At 44.8% G+C, this 19,561-nt stretch overlaps 1 protein-coding gene across 3 annotated transcripts in view; it reads right to left on the bottom strand.

Annotated features, from left to right (window-relative positions):
• Positions 1 to 1,742: 1,742 nt before the first annotated feature.
• SMARCC1 (SWI/SNF related, matrix associated, actin dependent regulator of chromatin subfamily c member 1) overlaps positions 1,743 to 19,561 on the bottom strand; it is a 198,928-nt gene continuing 181,109 nt past the window's right edge. Inside the window, exons 27-28 of one of the 3 annotated variants that reach the window (XM_030811904.1) lie at positions 6,534 to 6,710; positions 1,743 to 4,178 (exon numbers count right to left, since the gene is read on the bottom strand). In XM_030811904.1, the coding sequence (XP_030667764.1) occupies positions 4,081 to 4,178; positions 6,534 to 6,710 (275 nt within the window). In that variant the 3' untranslated portion in view covers positions 1,743 to 4,080. The remainder of the gene's footprint in view (positions 4,179 to 6,533; positions 6,711 to 19,561) is intronic. The other 2 variants (XM_030811905.1, XM_030811906.1) reach the window with 2 other exon arrangements.

Below are 19,561 nucleotides of genomic sequence, written 5' to 3'. Positions count from 1 at the left end.
AAGCAGGCGTTTTGTAATAAAGTCACAGGCAGAGCAGTTTGCAGAGTACTCTCACAAACTGGCATTATATAGACAAAAGGGCGCTCTGGGTATTCAGATGGAATACCCAGGTTGACCTTCTGGAATGAAGGTCAACCCCTCAGGCTACCATATCCAGCAGGACAGAAATCATGGGAGACCACCCAATTCACAGACTATCCACATTGTCCCCCGGAAGTTGTCCCTAGGAAACTCTTGATTGCATTGTTTCATTTTCTTCATGAACACTTGGAAGTATGTAAAATTTTTTATTAACCATTTATGGTCTTGTACCCCACCCCATTAGAATAAGTGGCCTGGATGGCATGGGCCCTGCCTACTGTACTCACAACTGCAATTTCACTGTATTAATGTACCAATGTCTGGCACATAGGAGCCCCTCAAATGTTTACTGTATGAAAGGTCTCATACAATCAACTGTAAGGAACTGTGGGGATCTTGCTCTATCATACGACCTTCTTAACCACTGGTTCTCCAAGGGCGGTTCCTTGACCAGCTTCATCAGCATCCCCTGGGAACTTGTTAAAAATGCAAAATTTGGCTGGGTGTGGTGGCTCTCGCCTGTGATCCCAGAACTTTGGGAGGCTAAGGCGGGAGGATCACTAGAGTCCAGGTGGTTGAGGCTGCAGTGAGCTATGATCGTACCACTGTACTCTAGCCTGGGTGACAGAGCAAAACCCCACCTCTGAAAAAATAAACTTTTTAAAAATTTTTTGAGATGGAGTCTCGCTGTCACCCAGGCTGGAGTGCAGTGGCGCAATCTCAGCTCACTGCAACTTATGCCTCCTGAGTAGCTGGGATTACAGGTGCGTGCCACCATGCCTGGCTAATTTTGTTTTTACTAGAGACAGGGTTTCACCATGTTGGCCAGGCTGGTCTTAAACTCCTGACCTCAGGTGATCGGCCCACCTCGGCCTCCTAAAATGCAAGTGCTGGGATTACAGGCATGAGCCACTGCACCCAGCCTGAACTATTCTTAATTGAATGTGGGGGAATTATTCCATGGTAAGGACCCAGGGAACCTATGTAAGACTGGTTGATCTTGCATGTCCTCCAATATTCTAATAATTCACACACAAGTTTATAAACCAGTCTTTAGTTTGGATAAAGGAGTAACCTCCCCCATCACCCTTGAGAAAGTATAGGAATCTGGTGAGACCCAGCTGGCTTTGGCTCTCTTTATTAGAGGCACACTTTCGTGAAGTGCAGGGCGTTCATCTCATGGCAGACACAGAATCCTCTTCTTTTGTTTCACTGGATTTATAAGCATCCTGAAAACAATCACTTTTTTTCTGCACAGGGTTTGTATCTGTGAGTACCCAAAAGCTGTCCCCCAAGGTTCACAGAATCTTCTCCCCTCAAGGCCTGCCTCCAACTTGGGACTGTCTAAACTGCATCCTGACAAACATTATGCCATTCACTAAGCAAAGCTATTTCTCACACCTGGAGGTACCAGGATGTTGGCCATCATTTTTGGAGAACTTTCACTCATTTTCACTTTGACCATGCGAATGAACAGTGGGTGAGGTACCCTCAAAAGGTATGTTCCTTATACACATCATGAAGGTGGGCAGTCAGGAAGGAAGCCCGAGTCACAGAATTTTAACTGCCGACCAAACCAAGACCAGGCAGGGCCAAATGCTTAGGTTCTTCATAGGATATATGAAGAAACTGGTGTATGAATGCAGAGAATGGGACTAGAATCCAGAAATGGTGTTCCATTTATTCACTGAAAAAGAGGGAGATTAGGCCTTCTTCATTCATTTTCTCCAATCTCGCCACACTCCCTCCCCTCATTTTCTCCAAAATAACACACTGAGAAACATGTTTGTACAAAAACCACGTATTATTCCCCACCCCCTCACAAAATCAGGTGGCTGAATTACAGGAATAAAACCAGATCAAAGACATGAAAAGAAAAAGCCACCACTTACACTGAAATGTAACAGTGTTAAGAATTCAGGTATTTTGTAGAATTATTACTATAGTAAAAATATTTCCACCTGGATCTTTTAAATTTGAAAGTGATCACATTAAAGACCTGAGGTTACAAGGGACCACAGTATGAACCAGAATTCCATTTTCCTTCTAGGACTCCAGGGGAAAAGATAAGTATTTGGAATGAGTTTCCTTTGGGAAAGACTGGCAGGAAGTAGGGAAAACCCTGGCCATTGTCAAAAGGCACTGGGGTCTTTCTGGAGCCAAATGCATTGGAACTAAGCTCCAGCAGGAATAAACTCATTCCCATTTCCACTCCCAAGAGTCCAGAACAAAAACAAAAGGACCAAGGTCTCCTCGGTTCCAGTATTCCAGTACTCTGATGGTGACCAGGGACACCTGGTTAGAGGCAAACCTAAGGGTTTGAAAGGCAAATCTCAATTGTGGTTTTATTTTTTTTGCTTTCTGATATTAAGGAAAAAAGTTCTAAAGTGTTTTATAAACACCTCCCTATACCCTCTCATATGTAAAGCTTTAGAAAATATATAGAAAAAGATATCCAAAAGATGTCCACCTTGCATTCTAAATAATGAAACTACCACTTGAGAATGTGAAGTGAGAAAGCCAGGCGCTTTGGAAACCAAGCTCTACCAAAAACACCCTTTCCCCACACATGGAAGGACAGAAGGGAGGAAAGGACAAGAGGAAAAAAACCGGGAACTCTCAAGTCACTTATCAGCAGGGGTAAATACGAGCTCAAATTAAGGCATTTTTGTGGCTTGTCCTCTGGAATGGCATTCTACCCTCCCAGCCTGAGCACTCCAAACCTCAAAGCATGATGCTCTCACTGCCAAGTGAGTTCCTTGTTACCCTCAGCATCTCTTTGAAAACCTTGTGATAGATGGAATGTGAGATCTCAGAAATGGAAGGGAGAAGGCATAAGGAGCTAATATTCTGCTTCACTTTTCCCATCCCATCCTAACCTTAAAAGTACCAGTTGACGAAATTCCACTCCCTGGCTACTGTAACAAGAGGTAGTTTGGGGACTTGTACCCCTAGCCATCCTAACCAAGTTTCATGAGCTAAAATATTCAGCACTATCTACCTTTTTTTTTTTCTTTTAAAGGGTTTTTTAAAGAGGGAGGAAAAAAATGCACACAAAGCAGTGAATAGTAGGCTAGACTCATTGGGGGCCGGGGGGGGGGGGTGTAATTACCCTGGACTCCTAACTTTCCAGGCTAGTTGAGAAAACTAAGGAATGCCTCCCAATATTCCAACCCTCAAAGCTCACACTGCCCCCAGAAAAACAAAACACTCACCCCCAATCCAATGAGTCATCTGCATAGAAAACCAGAGCCAGCGGGCCTAGGGAAGGAGCGGATGTTTGTGCTCTCCTCTAGCACATACTAGTTCAGTGGTATGTTCTGCCAGGCAGTGTGGAGGCCCTCAGAGGCCTCACTAGGGAATAAAATCACTGAGGTTCTCCTTCCACATCTCTTTTAATTTTTACGCATTTGTGTGTGGCAAAAGTCTCAAACTTTACCATCAGCACCATTCTTAGCTCAGAAAAGCAGAAATAAGGTCACTTATAATGCCTTAAGGTTTGTCCCCTGTGGCTATTCCCCCCCTCTTCTGCCCATCACTATTTTTTGGTTCCTATTAACTTAGGATGCTCTCCTTTAAAACAATGATAACAGAAAGATAAAAAGATAATGATTATATAGCATTATCCATAGAAGCATAAGACAAAGCAAAAAACTGCAAGAAAGCAAAAATGGTAAAGACGTAGCATGCTAAAGTTGACAGGACCTGCAGAGAAACTGTCAGCTTACTCCCACACCAGGACAGGGGAGATGCAGGTTATTTTAAGGATGACCAGGGCACACTGTCACCACAGGTTTCCCCCTGAGTGTTGGCTGAGGACCCAACACAAAAAGTGTCAGAGAGAGGGGTGGTAAGAGGAGTGGGGAGGCACTGGACACGTGCTTGGAGCTGCGAGAAGAAAAATCCTGAAAGAAACCCAAGAAAGTTGAGGAACACAAGTCTTGTCATCCCCACTCCAGCTCATGGTGGTGGGCGTGGATGTTCCCTGCATCTTCCAGGCTAAGGAGCAGCTGAGGCTGGCGGGCCAGGAGCAGGAGGCGGAGGGACCCCATCTGCAGGTGGTGGCGGCGGCGGCTGCTGCTGTGGTGGAGGGGGATCTGCAAACATATCCAAGAGTAACTTGTTATTGCTGGAAATACAAGAGACTTAGGAAAGAGCCTATTCAGTGAAAAAAAGACACAGAAGTCATTTCCTTAGTGGCAGGCAACCAATGCACCCTGTGAGGCATTGATTCCACTGTGGTCTATGCAGGTCAGTTCCTTCTGAACTTCCAGGGCACTGCTCATGTTGCTTAGCCTAACCCTAGTGGCTGGCGAGTGGGAGGTGTCTGAATTTCCCCCACCCTCCTTCCAGGCCAACTCCTTTCAAGAATCACTCCAGACCCTTTCAGAAGTTAATTTTGATTGCATTGTATTTCAATGGTTCTAATTTTATTTCTTCAGTTAAATAATAAAATCCTTCCTGGGATAGTTCTATGTCTTGTTTTACTTCCCCCGCCCCCCCAGTCCCTAGCCTAGCTGGGCACAAAATAGATTATCAATAAATTCTTGCTATATAAATGTCTCCACCAGGGCCAGAGAGCTTCACTTGAGGCAGTTGCTGACAAACTGGATAGTCCAGGGAGGCCTCCACAGCTCCTGAACTGCAGTCCTTCGATTTTTGGCCCAAACTAGGTCATGTCCTGAAGGGAACAATTAGTATGAGTGTCTGGGACTCTTTCCTATTTCAACTTTAGCTGCTTTAGTGTACAAAAGAACCCGAGAGATCATTTAATCAGGGTTTTAAAAACCCCTAGATCTTGCCAGAATTGAAAACATATGAAACAAAGTGCAGCATTGCTCACCAATCAATTCACCCAACTCTATGCCCAAGAGGTTTCTACCAAACCCTTAAGACTCTTCAAAGCATTCTGAAGCTCACTGATCTAATCCCTTGTGTCATCTTTCAGTGGAGGAAATGAAGGGCTGAAGTGGAGAAGCAACTCATCCAGTGTATCCTAGAACCAATTCACATGGCTCAGAATTCCCAGAGCACTGACTTATGGCAGCAACCAGGCAGCAGGTGGGAAGGTTCCACCTGAAACCCTCCACATTGTCAAGGAGCTTTACTGAGGTCTCTTTGGGAAGGAATCCTGAAGTACAAAACATGGGTGACCAGTAGGACGTGACAGTGGTAAATTGGTGAAGACCAGTGGTAAAGACCAGTGATGCTACCTCTGCAATAGGGATGGAAAACTGGTCCACTCTTGATAGGCGAGTTCATTTATGTATGGTCCACAGGGTGGCTTGGCAAACATTTTCTTCCCAAGAAAAAGAGGTACCTACTATACTACACAACCTCTGACCACTAGCTTAAGGGAGGTAATTTAAAAAAAAAATTGTTGTGATCTTATATACCTAGATAAATTAGTGTCTTTCTTCTGTGCACCTACTTTGTCCCAGACTCTGAGGGCCAGAGAAGAGTCAGACATGTCTCCGTCCATGAAGCCTCCCAGAGTATTACAGTGTACTTAAGGCACAGCATAGTCTCATGTAACCTCTGGTAAGTTCTGTATGCCTTCATGTAACATTTGCTAAGTTCTATCCAAGTTTTCATTTCTTGTTTTCTCAACTAAAGCTCCTACAGAGCAAGAATTCTTATGCTTCCTATCTCTCTGAACTATAAATAGTAGCTAAACTTTTGGCTACGCGTGAACTTCTATATGAACCTAAGATTACAGATGTGGCTGGGGTACCTGACCCACTACTGGCTGCATTTCAGCATCATCCTCACTGGGAAGGCCTTCTGGAGTAAAAGGCAGCCCAGTGTCTCAGAAACAACCCTCAGGCCAAGGTTGAAGCCGAGCAAGAGCCTATGGGAGAAATGACCTGGTCTCTAAACACAGCCTCAGACAAGTATCACTTAGCAGCACCAGTGTTTTCTTCATTGAGCTTGCTGGAACTTCGTATTTCATCTCAACACAGCCCCTGAATACCACTTTCTTAGCCTACACAGCCACTACTAATATATCAAAAATGGCTCTAAGAAACATATTTGTTATTCCAACTCTAAACTCACTTCTATTCTTTTCTTTACACGCATCACTTTTGAACCCTGTATCCACAAAAGGCTGCTGTAGGGAAAACCACCACCAGTAGCTCTACATGTCTGTTGAGAGTCATAACGAGACAGGCTTAAACAGGTGTGGGAGAGGCATATCTTTATGGCCCCAATGCTGACAGTGCATGCCATAAAGGCACAATCCTGATTAGAAGCATTTTGTCACCCATGCACCTGCCCATCAGTGGTGCTGAAGAACACAGACTGAAAACTGGTCTTCGAGAAGCCACTATCACAGACTGCATCATCCATGGACCTGCCAAATCTCGGGGAGAGAACAAAGCCTCCTTCCCTTATCTACAGCCCTCCAGAACTGACCCTGAGATAATGCATCCCCCCTCCATGTTACTTACACATGCCGTTAGGTGCTGTCAGGGGTACCCGGGGTCCTAACATGTTTCCTGGCATTGGCGGCATGCCAGGAGGGGTAGGGCCACTCCCAGAGGGGTGGATGTTGGCTGCAACAGTGGGAATCATGCGGCCTGGCATGTGCTGCCCGGGCATCATGGAACCTGGGCCTGGTATCTGACCTGTGGAGGGAGATTTAAAGTACTGTAAGTATTCTAGAAAGGGGTTAAGAAAGGGATCAACTTAAATCCAACTCCTAAATACAAATATCCAACCTTCCAAAGGATCTGAAATACCAACAGAGCAATAATCTGTAATAATCTCTATGTCTAGCTTTTTGTATTCTGGGTTTTTTGGAAGAAGGGTGTTAATGGGGGTAGGTCTGTGGAATGACTGATTATTCTAAACACTGGCAAGAAGGTGGCTGTAAAAAGAAATGGCAAAGGTCCCCTAAAATAAAGCACTCACTCTGGTTAGTTTGGGTGAGCAGTAGGTTGTCAAATGTCTTCCTGAGGATATACAATGCCAAGCACAGCCCACAGGGAATGGAGTGGACTTTAAAAGGAAGTCAGTAAGCAAAAGTCAGTAAAAGGACCACAACTCAGTCCAGATTGTGCTCCATGGCTTACAGGGAAGGTTTGCCTGAAAGGGTATTATTACTGTGAAATCACCATTAAAAGGAGATTTTGATTTGAATCCCCAATTCCTGTCCACAAATATTTCTCCCATTAAAAGCCTCATGTATGGTTCATTTAAAAAAAAAAAAAAAAATCATTCCTTATAGAGCCCACTATGAAGCACTGGCCTGATAGACTCATAGGGGAAAACAAAGACAGCTCCATCTCTTCCTACTGTTTTCTCCCTTTCCTTTTGTTTCTTTCCTTTTTTTTTTTTTTTTTTTTTGACAGTCTCACTGTGTTGCCTAGGCTGGAGGGCAGTGGCATGACCTTAGCTCATTGCAACCTCCGCCTCTTGGGTTCAAGCAATTTTCGTGCCTCAGCCTCCCAAGTAGCTGGGATTACAGGTGCCCACCACCACGCCCAGCTAATTTTTTTGTATTTTTAGTAGAGATGGGGTTTTGCCATGTTGCCCAGGCTGGTCTTGAACTCCTGAGCTCAGGCAGTATGACTGCCTCAGCCTCCCAAAGCGCTGGGATTACAGGCGTGAGCCACTCTTCCTATTGTTTTCTAATTAATGACAGAAGACCCTACAGTATTCAATACTGAGGGACATGAACACTAAAGGAATCATTTGAGAGATGAGAATCAATGTAGTTTTTTTTCTTTAAATCTAGGGGCTTTACTATCTATGTAAGGACAACTGTATGAAACTGAATATAGGTTAGAACACAGTACCAAGACAGCTAGAAATAAGAATGCTTGATCTTGAAAAATGTGGAGATGGGACCATTTGATAGCTAACTGGCAATTAAAATACAGAAAGCAGTATTGAACACTGAAGGACAAGAACACTAAAATACCTCCTGTATTCAGTTTCACACTGAGCCTTCTGACCCTTTAGAATGTTTAGCCAACTTATTCTATAAAGAGCCAGATAGTAAATATTTTAGTCTTTGCCAGCCATATGGTCTGTGTCACAACTATTCAACTCTGCAATGTAAGCACGAAGGCAGTCACAGATGATACACAACAAATGGACGTGGCTGTGTTCTAATAAATACATCTTTATGAACTCTAAAAGGTTAATTTCACAAATTTTTCATGAGACATAAAACATTATTCTTCTTTTGATATCCTCCTCCAGCTATTTAAACTATAAAAACCATTCTTAGCTTAACAACCTGTATGAAAAACAATTGGATGAGCCAGATTTCAACCTAGCCTGTAGGCGATCCCTGCTTTGGATATGATGGTAAACATTTACTAGTTCTTAAACCAAGTGATTTGGCTGCTGGGCTTGTTTTGTTTTGTTGAGACAGGGTCTCATTTTCTACTCAGGTTGGAGTGCAGTGGTGCAATCACAGCTCAGTTCACTGCAACCTCAACCATACAAACTCAAGTGATCCTCCTGCCTCAGTCTCTAAAGTAGCTGGAACTACAGGTGAGCACCACCATGCCTGGCTAATTTTTAAATTTTTTGTAGAGATGGGGTCTCACTACGTTTCCCAGGCTGGTAGTCTTGTTTTTTTTTGTTTGTTTGTTTGTTTGTTTTTTTCTGAGACAGAGTCTCGCTCTGTCACCCAGGCTAGAGCGCAGTGACACGATTTCAGCTCACTGGAACCTCTGCTTCCCGGGTTCAAAGGATTCTCCTGACTCAGCCTCCTAAGTAGTTGGGACTACAGGTGTGCACCACCATGCCTGGCTCTTTTTTTTTTTTTTTTTTTTTTTTTTTTTGTATTTTTAGTAGAGACAGGGTTTCACTACATTGGTCAGGCTGATCTTGAACTACTGACCTCAAGTGATCCACCCACCTCAGGCTCCCAAAGTGCTGGGTTTGCAGGTGTGAGCCACCACACCTCACTGTAGTCTTGGTTTTAAAGAGTAACAAATTAAGTAGAATAGTTTAATGGGCACAATCAAGGCTTTAATTTTTTTTTTTTTTTTTTTTTTTTTTTTTTTTTTGAGACAGAATCTCACTCTGTCGTGATCCTGGCTCACTGCAACCTCCACCTCCTGGGTTCAAGCAATTCTCTTGCCTCAGCCTCCCGAGTAGCCAGGATTACAGGTGTGCACCACCATACCTGGATAATTTTTGCATTTTCTGTAGAGAAAGGGTTGCACCATGTTGTCCAGGCTGGTATGGAACTCCTGACCTCAAGTGATCTGCCTGCCTCGGCCGCCCAAAGTGCTGGGATTACAGGTGTGAGCCACTGCGCCTGGCCTGAAATTTTTTTATGTAGGACAAATTATATTCTCTACAGAATAAGAAAAGAGAATCAATGTAGTTTTTCTTTAAATCTAGGGACTTTACTATCTATGTAAGGACAACTATGTAAAGACAACTATGAAACTGAATATAGGTTAGAAGACAGTACTGAGACAGCTAGAAATAAGAATGCTTAATCTTGAAAAATTTGGAGATTGGACCAAATTATAATACACAAAGCAGTAATGAAGATAATTCAAATACAGACTCTCTGTCGCTATAGAAAGACGTCTATCTAAACAAAGACATACAAAGCTTCAAACCACACCCTGCCTATCTCCAGTGGCTGTTCCTTGACCTAAGAACCTAAGAGAGGAGCCCCTTACTTCAGGGGTGTCAATGAAGAGAACTACAATGAGGTATGAGAATTAGGAATAAGGGGCTGGTCACGGTGGCTCACACCTGTAATCCTAGCACTTTGCGAGACCAAGGTGGGTGGATCACCTGAGGTCAGGAGTTCGTGACCAGTCTGACCAACATGGTGAAACCCCATTTCTACTAAAAATACAAAAATTAGCTGGGCATAGTGACATGCACCTGTAATCTCAGCTACTTGGGAGGCTGAGGCAGGAGAACTGCTTGAACTTGGGAGGTGGAGGTTGCAGTGAGCCAAGATTGCACCATTGCACCCCAGCCTGGGCAACAAGAATGAAACTCCAAAAAAAAAGAAAAAAAGAATTAGGAATTAGGGTAGTCCAGTCTTCTAGGGACTACTTTTTAAAGCAAAGTACATCAACATTATGCCTCAGAATGTACAGAATAGAGAGTTTTTATGCACTCTATAATGTAACACAAAGCCTAGCAGAGGAGTCTCAGAGATCCGCTTGCTGGAAAATAACTTGGTCAAATCACTTTGGCAAAACCAAGAGCAGCTGCTGGATCTACTCCTACGTGAACACTGCCACTAGGACCAATTGACCATCATTAATTTTTGTCTTTTTGTGCTTGTGCCGTGTATCTACGACAGAAATAGGTGGTGTTGAAGACTCTGCCAATCTAGGGACTGACTCAGAGATAAAAGGGACAAATGGCAAGAACACTACAAGGCATACGAGGGATGAGTGCACATAAAGGAGTGAAAGGCAAATCAAGGAAAAACCACGGAAGGAGCAAGCCAAAAAAAATGAAGACTTTCCAGCTGATCAATAAAAATTCGTGAGTAACTTGGAATTGTGGATGAGATGTAAGTAAAGTGAAGGAAAGGGATTAGGGATAGGACTAATCCTAAAAACACCTGGGACAGCAGGGACCCAAGGACTCAGGCATCCTTGTGGCGGGGCTGTGAGGCCACATGCTTGTAGATCCATAAACCAGTAAGAAATAACAGAAATCCTCGGTGCCTTGGCCCGTCCCCAGGGGATATGCTGCAGGACAGCAGGTAGACCTCGATAAGATCTACATACCTACATCCCTACAACCCATCCTGACTCCTGCAGCCACTCCTCTATTCTCCATCTCTGACCTGTTGTTGCAGGAATGTTACATAAGTGGAAGCACCGTTTGCAACGTTTTGGGATTTTTTTTTTTTTCACTCCAGGTAATTTCCTGGAGAGTCACCGGTTCTGTATGCAGCCTCAGTGCTGGGTGGTGCTCCCTGCTGTTCCCCTCAGTGCCGGGTGGTGCTCCCTGCTGTGAATGGACCACACAGCCTGAAGAGGACATCCGGTGGTTCTCACTTTTTGGCTACTATTAATAAATCTGCTAGGAAAGTTTGTGTACAGGTTAAATTTTTTTTTTTTTTTAAACCAGGTGCGATGGCTCACGCCTGTAATCCCAGTACTTTGGGAGGCCGAGGTGAGATCACCTGAGGTCAAGAGTTCGAGACCAGCCTGGCTAACATGTTGAAACCCCGTCTCTACTAAAAATACAAAAAAATTAGCGAGATGCGGTGGTGGGCACCTGTAATCCCAGCTACTTGGGAGGATGAGGCAGGAGAATCGCTTGAACTGGAGAGGCGGAGGTTGCAGTGAGCCGAGAATGAGCCATTGCACTCCAGCCTGGGCAACAAGAGTGAAATTCCGCCTCAAAATAAATAAATAAATAAAATAAAATAAAATAAACACACAGCCAAGCCTAAGTTAAACAATCAGAAAATAATGTGAATGTCACTCCCATTATTACTGAGAGGTACCATTTATATGCAGCATCTATATAAATACCATACCCTTTTGTGGTACCTTACTATCTTTCATCTGTATTACACCGAGGCTTATAAAGGTTTCTTTTTTTCTTTTTTCTTTTTTATTTGAGACAGGAGTCTCGCTCTATTGCCCAGGCTGGAGTGCAGTGGGGCGATCTCAACTCATTGCAACCTCCACCTCCCTGGTTCAGGTGAGTCTCCTGCCTCAGCCTCCCGAACAGCTGAAACTACAGGCGCATGCCACCACGCCCAGCTAATTTTTGTATTTTTAGTAGAGACCGAGTTTCACCATATTGGCCAGGAAGGTCTCAATCTCTTGACCTCGTGATCTGCCTGCCTTGGCCTCCCAAAGTGCTGGGATTACAGGTGTGAGCTACCAAGCCTGGCCAGGTTTTTTTTTTTTTTTTTTTTTTCCCCAAAACAAAAACAAAAACAAAACAGAACTGCTGGGTCTGTCATGATTCAAAGGAAAAAGGGCTACGTTAATTAAAAAAGGAGTCATGCATGTAGAACAAGGGGTGAGTACTTCAAAAGTAAGGCTACAGAGGACTTAGTGAAAGGTTCTGAAAAGAAGAGAAGCTTGAACCTAATTTTCTGTGGGATGGAAACCAATTTTTTAGAGACGGGGTCTTAGCCGGGCACGGCGGCTCACGCCTATAATCCCAGCACTTTGGGAGGGCAAGGCGGTGGATCAAGAGGTCAGGAGTTCAAGACCAGCCCAGCCAAGATGGTGAAACCCCATCTCTACTAAAAATACAAAAATTAGCTGGGCGTGATGGTGGGCGCCTGTAATCCTAGCTACTCGGGAGGCTGAGGCAGGGAATTGCTTGGAGGCGGAGGTTGCAGTGAGCCGAGATCATGCCACTGCACTCCAGCCTGGGTGACAGAGGCAGACTCCATCTCAAAAAATAAAAATAAAAAAGAAGAAGAAGAAAAAAGATGGGGTCTTGCTACGTTGCCCAGGCTGGACTAGACCTCCTGGGCTCATGTGATTCTCCTGCCTCAGCCTCCTGTGTAGCTGCGGTTACAGGTGCATGCCACCATGCCCAGCTAGGATGGAAAGCTTTAAGAAGGGATGCAGAGGAGTTAGTGCCTAGAGCAGAGAAAAAGTACATTTGCAGAGAAGTATGGGCTGAATGTCAGGCTGATGAGACAGAAAGGAATAGGAGATGGAGATGGCACTCTGCAAGTTCCTCCTCCTTCTTTTTTTTTTTTTAAGAGATGAGGTCTTGGCTAGGGGCGGTGGCTCATGCCTGTAATCCCGGCACTTTGGGAGGCCGAGGCAGGCAGATCACGAGGTCAGGCATTTGAGACCAGCCTGACCAACATGATGAAAAGAAAAAAATTGGCTGGGTGTGGTGGCACGCACCTGTAATCCCAGCTACTCAGGAGGCTGAGGCAGGAGTTGCAGTGAGCTGAGATTGCGTCACTGCACTCTAGCCTGGGTGACAGGGCAAGACTCAGTCTCAAAAAAAAAAAAAAAAAAAAAGAAAGAGAGAGATGAGGTCTTGCTCTGTCACCCAGGCTGGAGTACAGTGGTATGGTCATAGCTCACTAAAGCAGTGAACTCCTGGGTTCAAGTGATGCCCCCGCCTCAACTTCCCGAGTAGCTAGGATTACAGGTGTGCACCACCACATCAGCTAATTTATTTTATTTTTTAATTTTTTGAGACAGAGTCTCACTCTGTTGCCCAGGCTGGAGTGCAGTGGCACGATCTCCCCTCACTGCAAGCTCCGCCTCCCGGGTTCATGCCATTCTCCTGCCTCAGCCTCCCGAGTAGCTGGGACTACAGGCGCCCACCACCATGCCCAGCTAATTTTTTGTATTTTTAGTAGAGATGGGGTTTCACCATGTTAGCCAGGATGGTCTCGATCTCCTGACCTCGTGATCTGCCCACCTCAGCCTCCCAAAGTGCTGGGATTACAGGCGTGAACGACCGTGCCTGGCCCACGCCAGCTAATTTTTTATAGAGATGGGGCCTTGCTATGTTGCCCAGGCTGGTCTCAAACTCCTAGGCTCAATGATCCTCCTAACTCAGTCTCCTGAGTTGCTGGGACTATGGGTGTGAGCTACTGTGTCCAGCCGCAGGTTCCGTAAAAAGAGGCATCCTCAGGATTGGAGACAGAGCAAGGAGGAAGGGCGAGCATGGAGCTCAGAGGGAGAATTAATTTGGGTCTGGTATCTGACTGCTGGGAGTGTGAAGACGGGACGACATGAAGAGGACACAGAACTTTTGCTTTGGGAACAGGTGTAGGCTGGGCAGCCATATAGTGAAATACAGAGGTATGGGTGAAGGGAAGGTATAGAACTCCCAGAGTTTCAAATAGAGCAGTGGCAAACAGAGACTTACTATTCTAAGATTCTCCACCAACTGTCAAAGAGGCACCTTTGGTTTTAAGGTGGTACTGTCCCAGCTCCCTTTTGGAAGCCCCTTTTTTGTTCTCTTCCTACCCCACATCACCTGCTAGGCCATTAATAAAAGCAATGCTTTGTTTTCCACACTCTAAATCACTACTAATGATTCTCTAATGGTATTCTAGGTGGTGTGAAGGGCAACAGGAGATGATTTTGTTGCTGCTGGAAACAGGAGGCCTACTTTTAAGCTAAAAAGTACAACATTCTAGCCTGCAGACGAAAGAACACTCCTAATGGACTTGTTGTGACAAAGGGAAGCCATATACTAGGAGAAATAATGCTGCCCATGTTTATCAACGGGTACAGGTTGCTCGCTTCCACCAAGTCTGACCTGGACAGAGGCCTTAAACAAGTTAGGAAGAACATGTTGCCGCCCTTCACAGGTCTCCTCCTCTCTCTCTCAATCCCTGAGCTTTGGTTTCCTGAGATTTTATTGATTAAAGCTATGTATGTGGCCCAGTGCAGTGGCTCACGCCTGTAATCCCAGTACTTTGGGAGGCTGAGGTGGGTGGATTACTTGAGGTCAGGAGATCAAGACCACCCTGGCCAACATAGTGAAACCTTGTCTCTACTAAAAATACAAAAATCAGCTGTGGATGGTGGTACATGCCTGTGGTCACAGCTACTCAGGAGGCTGAGGAGAAGAGAGTTTGAACCTGGAAGGTGGAGGATGCAGCGAGCTGAGATCGCATCACTGCACTCCAGCCTGGGCTACAGAGAGACTCTGTCTCAAAAAAAAAAAAAAAAAGAGAGACACACACAGAGACAAAGACAGGGAGAGGAGAAGGTGATGTAAAGATGGAGCAAAGAGAGACGTGGCCATAAGACAAGGAATGCTGCAAGCCACCGGAAGTTGGAAGAGACAAGGAACAGGATTCTTCCCTGTACACCCTGGAAGAAGCATGGCTCTGCTGGATATTGGACCTGATTTCCCAGAGAGTAAGAATAAATTTCTCTTGTTTTAAGTTATTATGACAGGCTGTGCGCAGTGGCTCACACCTATAATCCCAGCACTTTGGGAGGCTGAGGAGGGCGGATCACCTGAGGTCAGGAGTTTGAGACCAGCCTGGCCAACATGGTGAAACCCTGTCTCTACTAATAATACAACAATTAGCCAGGAGTGCACATGCCTGTAATACCAGCTACTTGGGAAGCTGAGGCAGGAGAATCACTTGAACCCGGGAGGTGGAGGTTAGAGTGAGCAGAGATCACACCACTACACTCCAGAGTGAGCGACAAGGGCAAACTCTGTCTCAAAAATGTTATTATAGCAGCCTCAGGAACTATGTAGGAAACATGTGCTATGCCTTAGGCACTGTACTTAAGAGTTTTATAAATGTTAACTCATTCAATCCCCATAACAACACTATAAACCAGGCACTATTATCCCTGTAGAAGAAAGGGGAGGACCCAAAGATTAAGTAGCTTGCCCAGTGTCATAAAGCATGTAAATGAGGGAGCCCAGATCTGATATAGGTACTCTGATTCTAGAGATGGTGCTTGCACCCCTGACAATCAAGGTCTACGGGAGAGGGGTCCAACAGGTGCTCAGAGACGATGTGATGCAAACCCTGGTGTCACCAAACTGATTGATCCATTATTTGCCCCATGCTTAGCTCCAGACAGAAATTACTTTCTGAACCAGCAATTCAGAGTATATGTTCCAGCAGAGAAATCAACTATTCAAGAAACAATTTGGCAAAGAGGAGCATCATTGGCTGATTGACAAACACCCATGAAGTGATGTCTACCTATCATGCACTGAGAAATGCCTGCAGGCTCTTGCTCTTAGGCCCAGTAGTACTATTTCCAAAGCTATCTGCTCAGTGGCAGTGGCCCATTTACCTATTACCCTACATCTTTATGAATACAAGCTGGAATAGGGCAGCTTTAGGGTTTTCCAAGGCTGCTAGCCCAACAGCTAAAAAACCTTTCTTTTCATTTATTATAAATTCTAAAGGCTTGTGAAAAAGATTCTTTATCCTATTGTCACAAACAAGGTCATAAAGCCACTGGGATATAAGTGTTCTGAGTATGAGAGGACAATGGCTGCTTGGCAGCACAAATGATGATCTAGAGGAAAAGCAATTTACTTCTGCTTATGGCACCTTGCAAAAACAAACATCTCTCAGGAAAGCAAGAGGTACTCTAAGAGTGAATGATGTCCCTTTGCCATCCAGAGGTTCCTTCTGTCAGACGCTATGCAACTCAGCACTGGTGTACCTGGGGCAGTGGGCTTAGAGAAAAGACAGGAAAAGATGTAAGAATAAGGCTGAGTAAGGGTTGACCGTGCCAGGTGATGTGACAGTTATCTCTTTGAAGCCTCCAGGTTGTTAGGAAGATGATGGTAAGGGCCTAGTTTTGAGAAGGAAACTAAGCCTCAGAGAAGCTATGTAATTTGGCGCAAAGTCACAATGAACAACAGACTGAGCTGAGATTCAAATCCAGGTCTCTCTGACCCTGAGGTCCATTCTCTTTTCCTTTACCCCACCTTCCTTTCTAAGGAGTAACTTTCCCCTTAGAAAAGGTAACTTCCAAGGATGAAATCTGAAATAAGGTAGAATTTAAGAAGACTCAGGAGAAGACAAAATCAATTTCGCATAAAGCAACCCTTGTCCTTAAGAAATCTAAACATCTTTATGGTTTTTGTGGTGTCTGATATAGGTCTCACCACTTTTAAATGAACAACAGTGTCTGCATTTCCATTAATTCTTACTAACATTAAGAGATCTGGCCCACACAAATCTGAAATGCATAGGAACAGGCCTTAGCAAACAAAGTAAAAGGTGTATGTCTTCTCCATTAAAAAAAATCAGGTATTTTTTCCCAGCAGACAGGGAGAGGAAGAAAATGAGAGAGAGAGAGAGAGAGAGCACGTGCGAGAGAGAGAGACACGGCATCAAAACAGCAGTATCAAAGCTTAGAATGGTGGGAGTCTGACCTACATACAAGCTTTTTTCTTCTTTTTTCTTTTTTTTTAAACAGCAGGCATCTGAAGCCTGAAAAATTAAAAGGTTTGCTAAAATTAGGTTTAACTAGTAGAAAAATCCCTCATTCTCTCTCAGGTTTATTACATCTTTTACTAAAGCATTACACTCATGACACTTAATGGAATATTAGTAAAGGACCTTAATTTTATACTTTGGGTTGGGAAAGGAGGGTAGGAAAAGAAAGTGAATCTAGGAGAGGGAACCTGTGAACTTCCAGTCTTGAGCATATTTCATCAATCCATTTCTAACTGTCTATAGCACATCCTCTGGCTGAGTCCCCTGGAGAACGGAAATAACAAAATCAGGGCCAAGTGAGGGGAAGCCCAGGCTCCTCAGAGACTGTGCCTTCCCCATAGCAGCTTCCTGGGAGTGCCTGTGACAGACTCTCTTTGTTGAAGACTGGGCCCTCACTGTTCTCTTTGTGAGGGTAACCTGCTACTCCGGAAAGTAGCATGGCAGACTTGTTATCACATGATGTAAGTAGGACCAAAGGCACCGCAGATAATAAAATCTTGGCTGATGTGATGGGCTACTGCTTTTTTCTTTTTTTCTTGAGATGGAGTCTTACTCTTGTCGCCCAGGCTGGAGTGCTGCAGTGGTGTGATCTCGGCTCACTGCAACCTCTGCCTCCTGGGTTCAAGCGATTCTCCTGCCTCAGCCTCCTGAGTAGCTGGGATTACAGGTGCCTGCCACCACGCCTGGCTAATTTTTGTACTTTTAGTAGAGATGGGGTTTCGCCATGTTGCCCAGGCTGGTCCCGAACTCCTGACCTCAGGTGATCCACCCACCTCGGCTTCCCAAAGTGCTAGGATTACAGGCATGAGCCACCACGCCTGGCCAGACTATTGCTTTTCTTTTTCGGTGTGGGGTTGAGTCCAGGGGTGGGTTAGAAAGTGATGGTTAGTTGTAATCCTTTCCTGAGCTTTATTTCTCATGAGGTAGGGTTGTGTAAGTAGGTCTGAGGGGCTTAAAAAGCCAAGTGTAGCTGGGTGTGGTGGCACATGCCTGTAGTCCCAGCTACTCAGGTGGCTGAGGTGAGAGGATTGCTTGAGCCCAGGAATTCGAGGCTGCAGTGGGCCATGACTGCACCACTATACTCCAGGCTGGGCGACACAGCAAAACCCTGTCTCAAAAAAGAGTTCCAGTTTTTTTAAAAAGACAGAGTCTTGCTCTATCGCCCAGGCTGGAGTGCGGTGGCACAATCTTGGCTAAATGCAAGCCTTGACCTCCTGGGCTCAAGTGATCCTTCTGCCTCAGCCTCCCAAGTAGCTGGGACCACAGGCACACACCACCACACCAGGCAATTTTTTTTATTTTTGTAGAGACAGTGTTTCGCCATGTTGGTCTCGAACTCCTGAGCTCAAGCAATCTGCCTGCCTTGGCCTCCCAAAGTGCTGGGATTACAGGCGTGAGCCATCATTTCCAGCCCATTCTAGCTTTATCATTAGAATATCACTGTATTATGTCTGAGTTCTCATCAAATCAGACCAATTCTATTCTGATTTTCTAGGCACTTCCAAAAATTCTTACACCATTAATAATGAGGAAACAATGAAAATATTTAAATCAAACATGTTCTTTCTCTCTGCTTTCACACATAGAGTACACACAAAGGCTTCTCCAATGCAGGCAGCTGACTGTAAGATCCATGAGGCAGGAATATTCAAGAGTGCCTCATTTATTACAAATGCCTAGGACGGGCTAGGCCTAGTGGCTCACTCCTATAGTCCCAGCACTTTGGGAGGCCAAGGGATAGGATCACTTGAGCTCAAGAATTTGAGACTAACCTGAGCAACATAGTGAGACCTTGTCTCTACTAAAATACATCCATGCCTATGGAGAGCAGAGCTTACCACTGTAATTATATATTAGATTTCTGTCATTTCCTTCTAACTTAATGATAGGTAATCTTCCTTTAAACATGTGCTAATGTTCCTACAGTCCTGACCATCTCAACTTAAAGGAGATCCCGCCGGGTGCAGTGGCTCACACCTGTAATCCCAGCACTTTGGCAGGCTGAGGTGGGTGGATCACCTGAGGTCAAGAGCTCAAGACCAGCCTGCTCAACATGGTGAAACCCTGTCTCTACCAAAAATAAAAAAATTAGCTGGGCATGGTGGCAGGTGCCTGTAATCCCAGCTACTCAGGAGGCTGAGGCAGGAGAATTGCTTTAACTTGGGAGGCAGAGGTTGCGGTGAGCCGAGACTTCAAAATTGCACTCCAGCCTGAGTGACAAGAGCAAAACTCTGCTCAAAAAAAAAAAAAAAAGGAATCCCAAGCAGTCAGAGGTGCCCTTCTGCTCGAGTAAGCAGCACACCTCAGCAAACAGCAGCCACCACCTAGGCCATTCTCCTCTGTGGTTCCCCATGTGCTTTCATATTAACAGATACCATGGCCCAGGGTGTGGTCAAGGGAATACCACACATGTGCTTAATAAGAACTGGTTCCTATTATGACTATTCACCTTTTGCCTTCTGGAATGGCAGTCTTATAGGGAGAATCTTAATGTAGGCATCATTCGATACAATTTTATAGTTTAAAAGAAAAGGAATGAAATGCAGTGCTGTGTATTTCATTAAGATCAACAAAACCTAAAGGTGG

This window comes from Nomascus leucogenys, chromosome 4, assembly GCF_006542625.1.
Source record: "Nomascus leucogenys isolate Asia chromosome 4, Asia_NLE_v1, whole genome shotgun sequence".
Lineage (NCBI taxonomy): Eukaryota > Metazoa > Chordata > Mammalia > Primates > Hylobatidae > Nomascus > Nomascus leucogenys.
The sequence above is the reverse complement of the archived record's forward strand: the minus strand, read 5'-3'. Positions and strand labels throughout refer to the sequence as shown.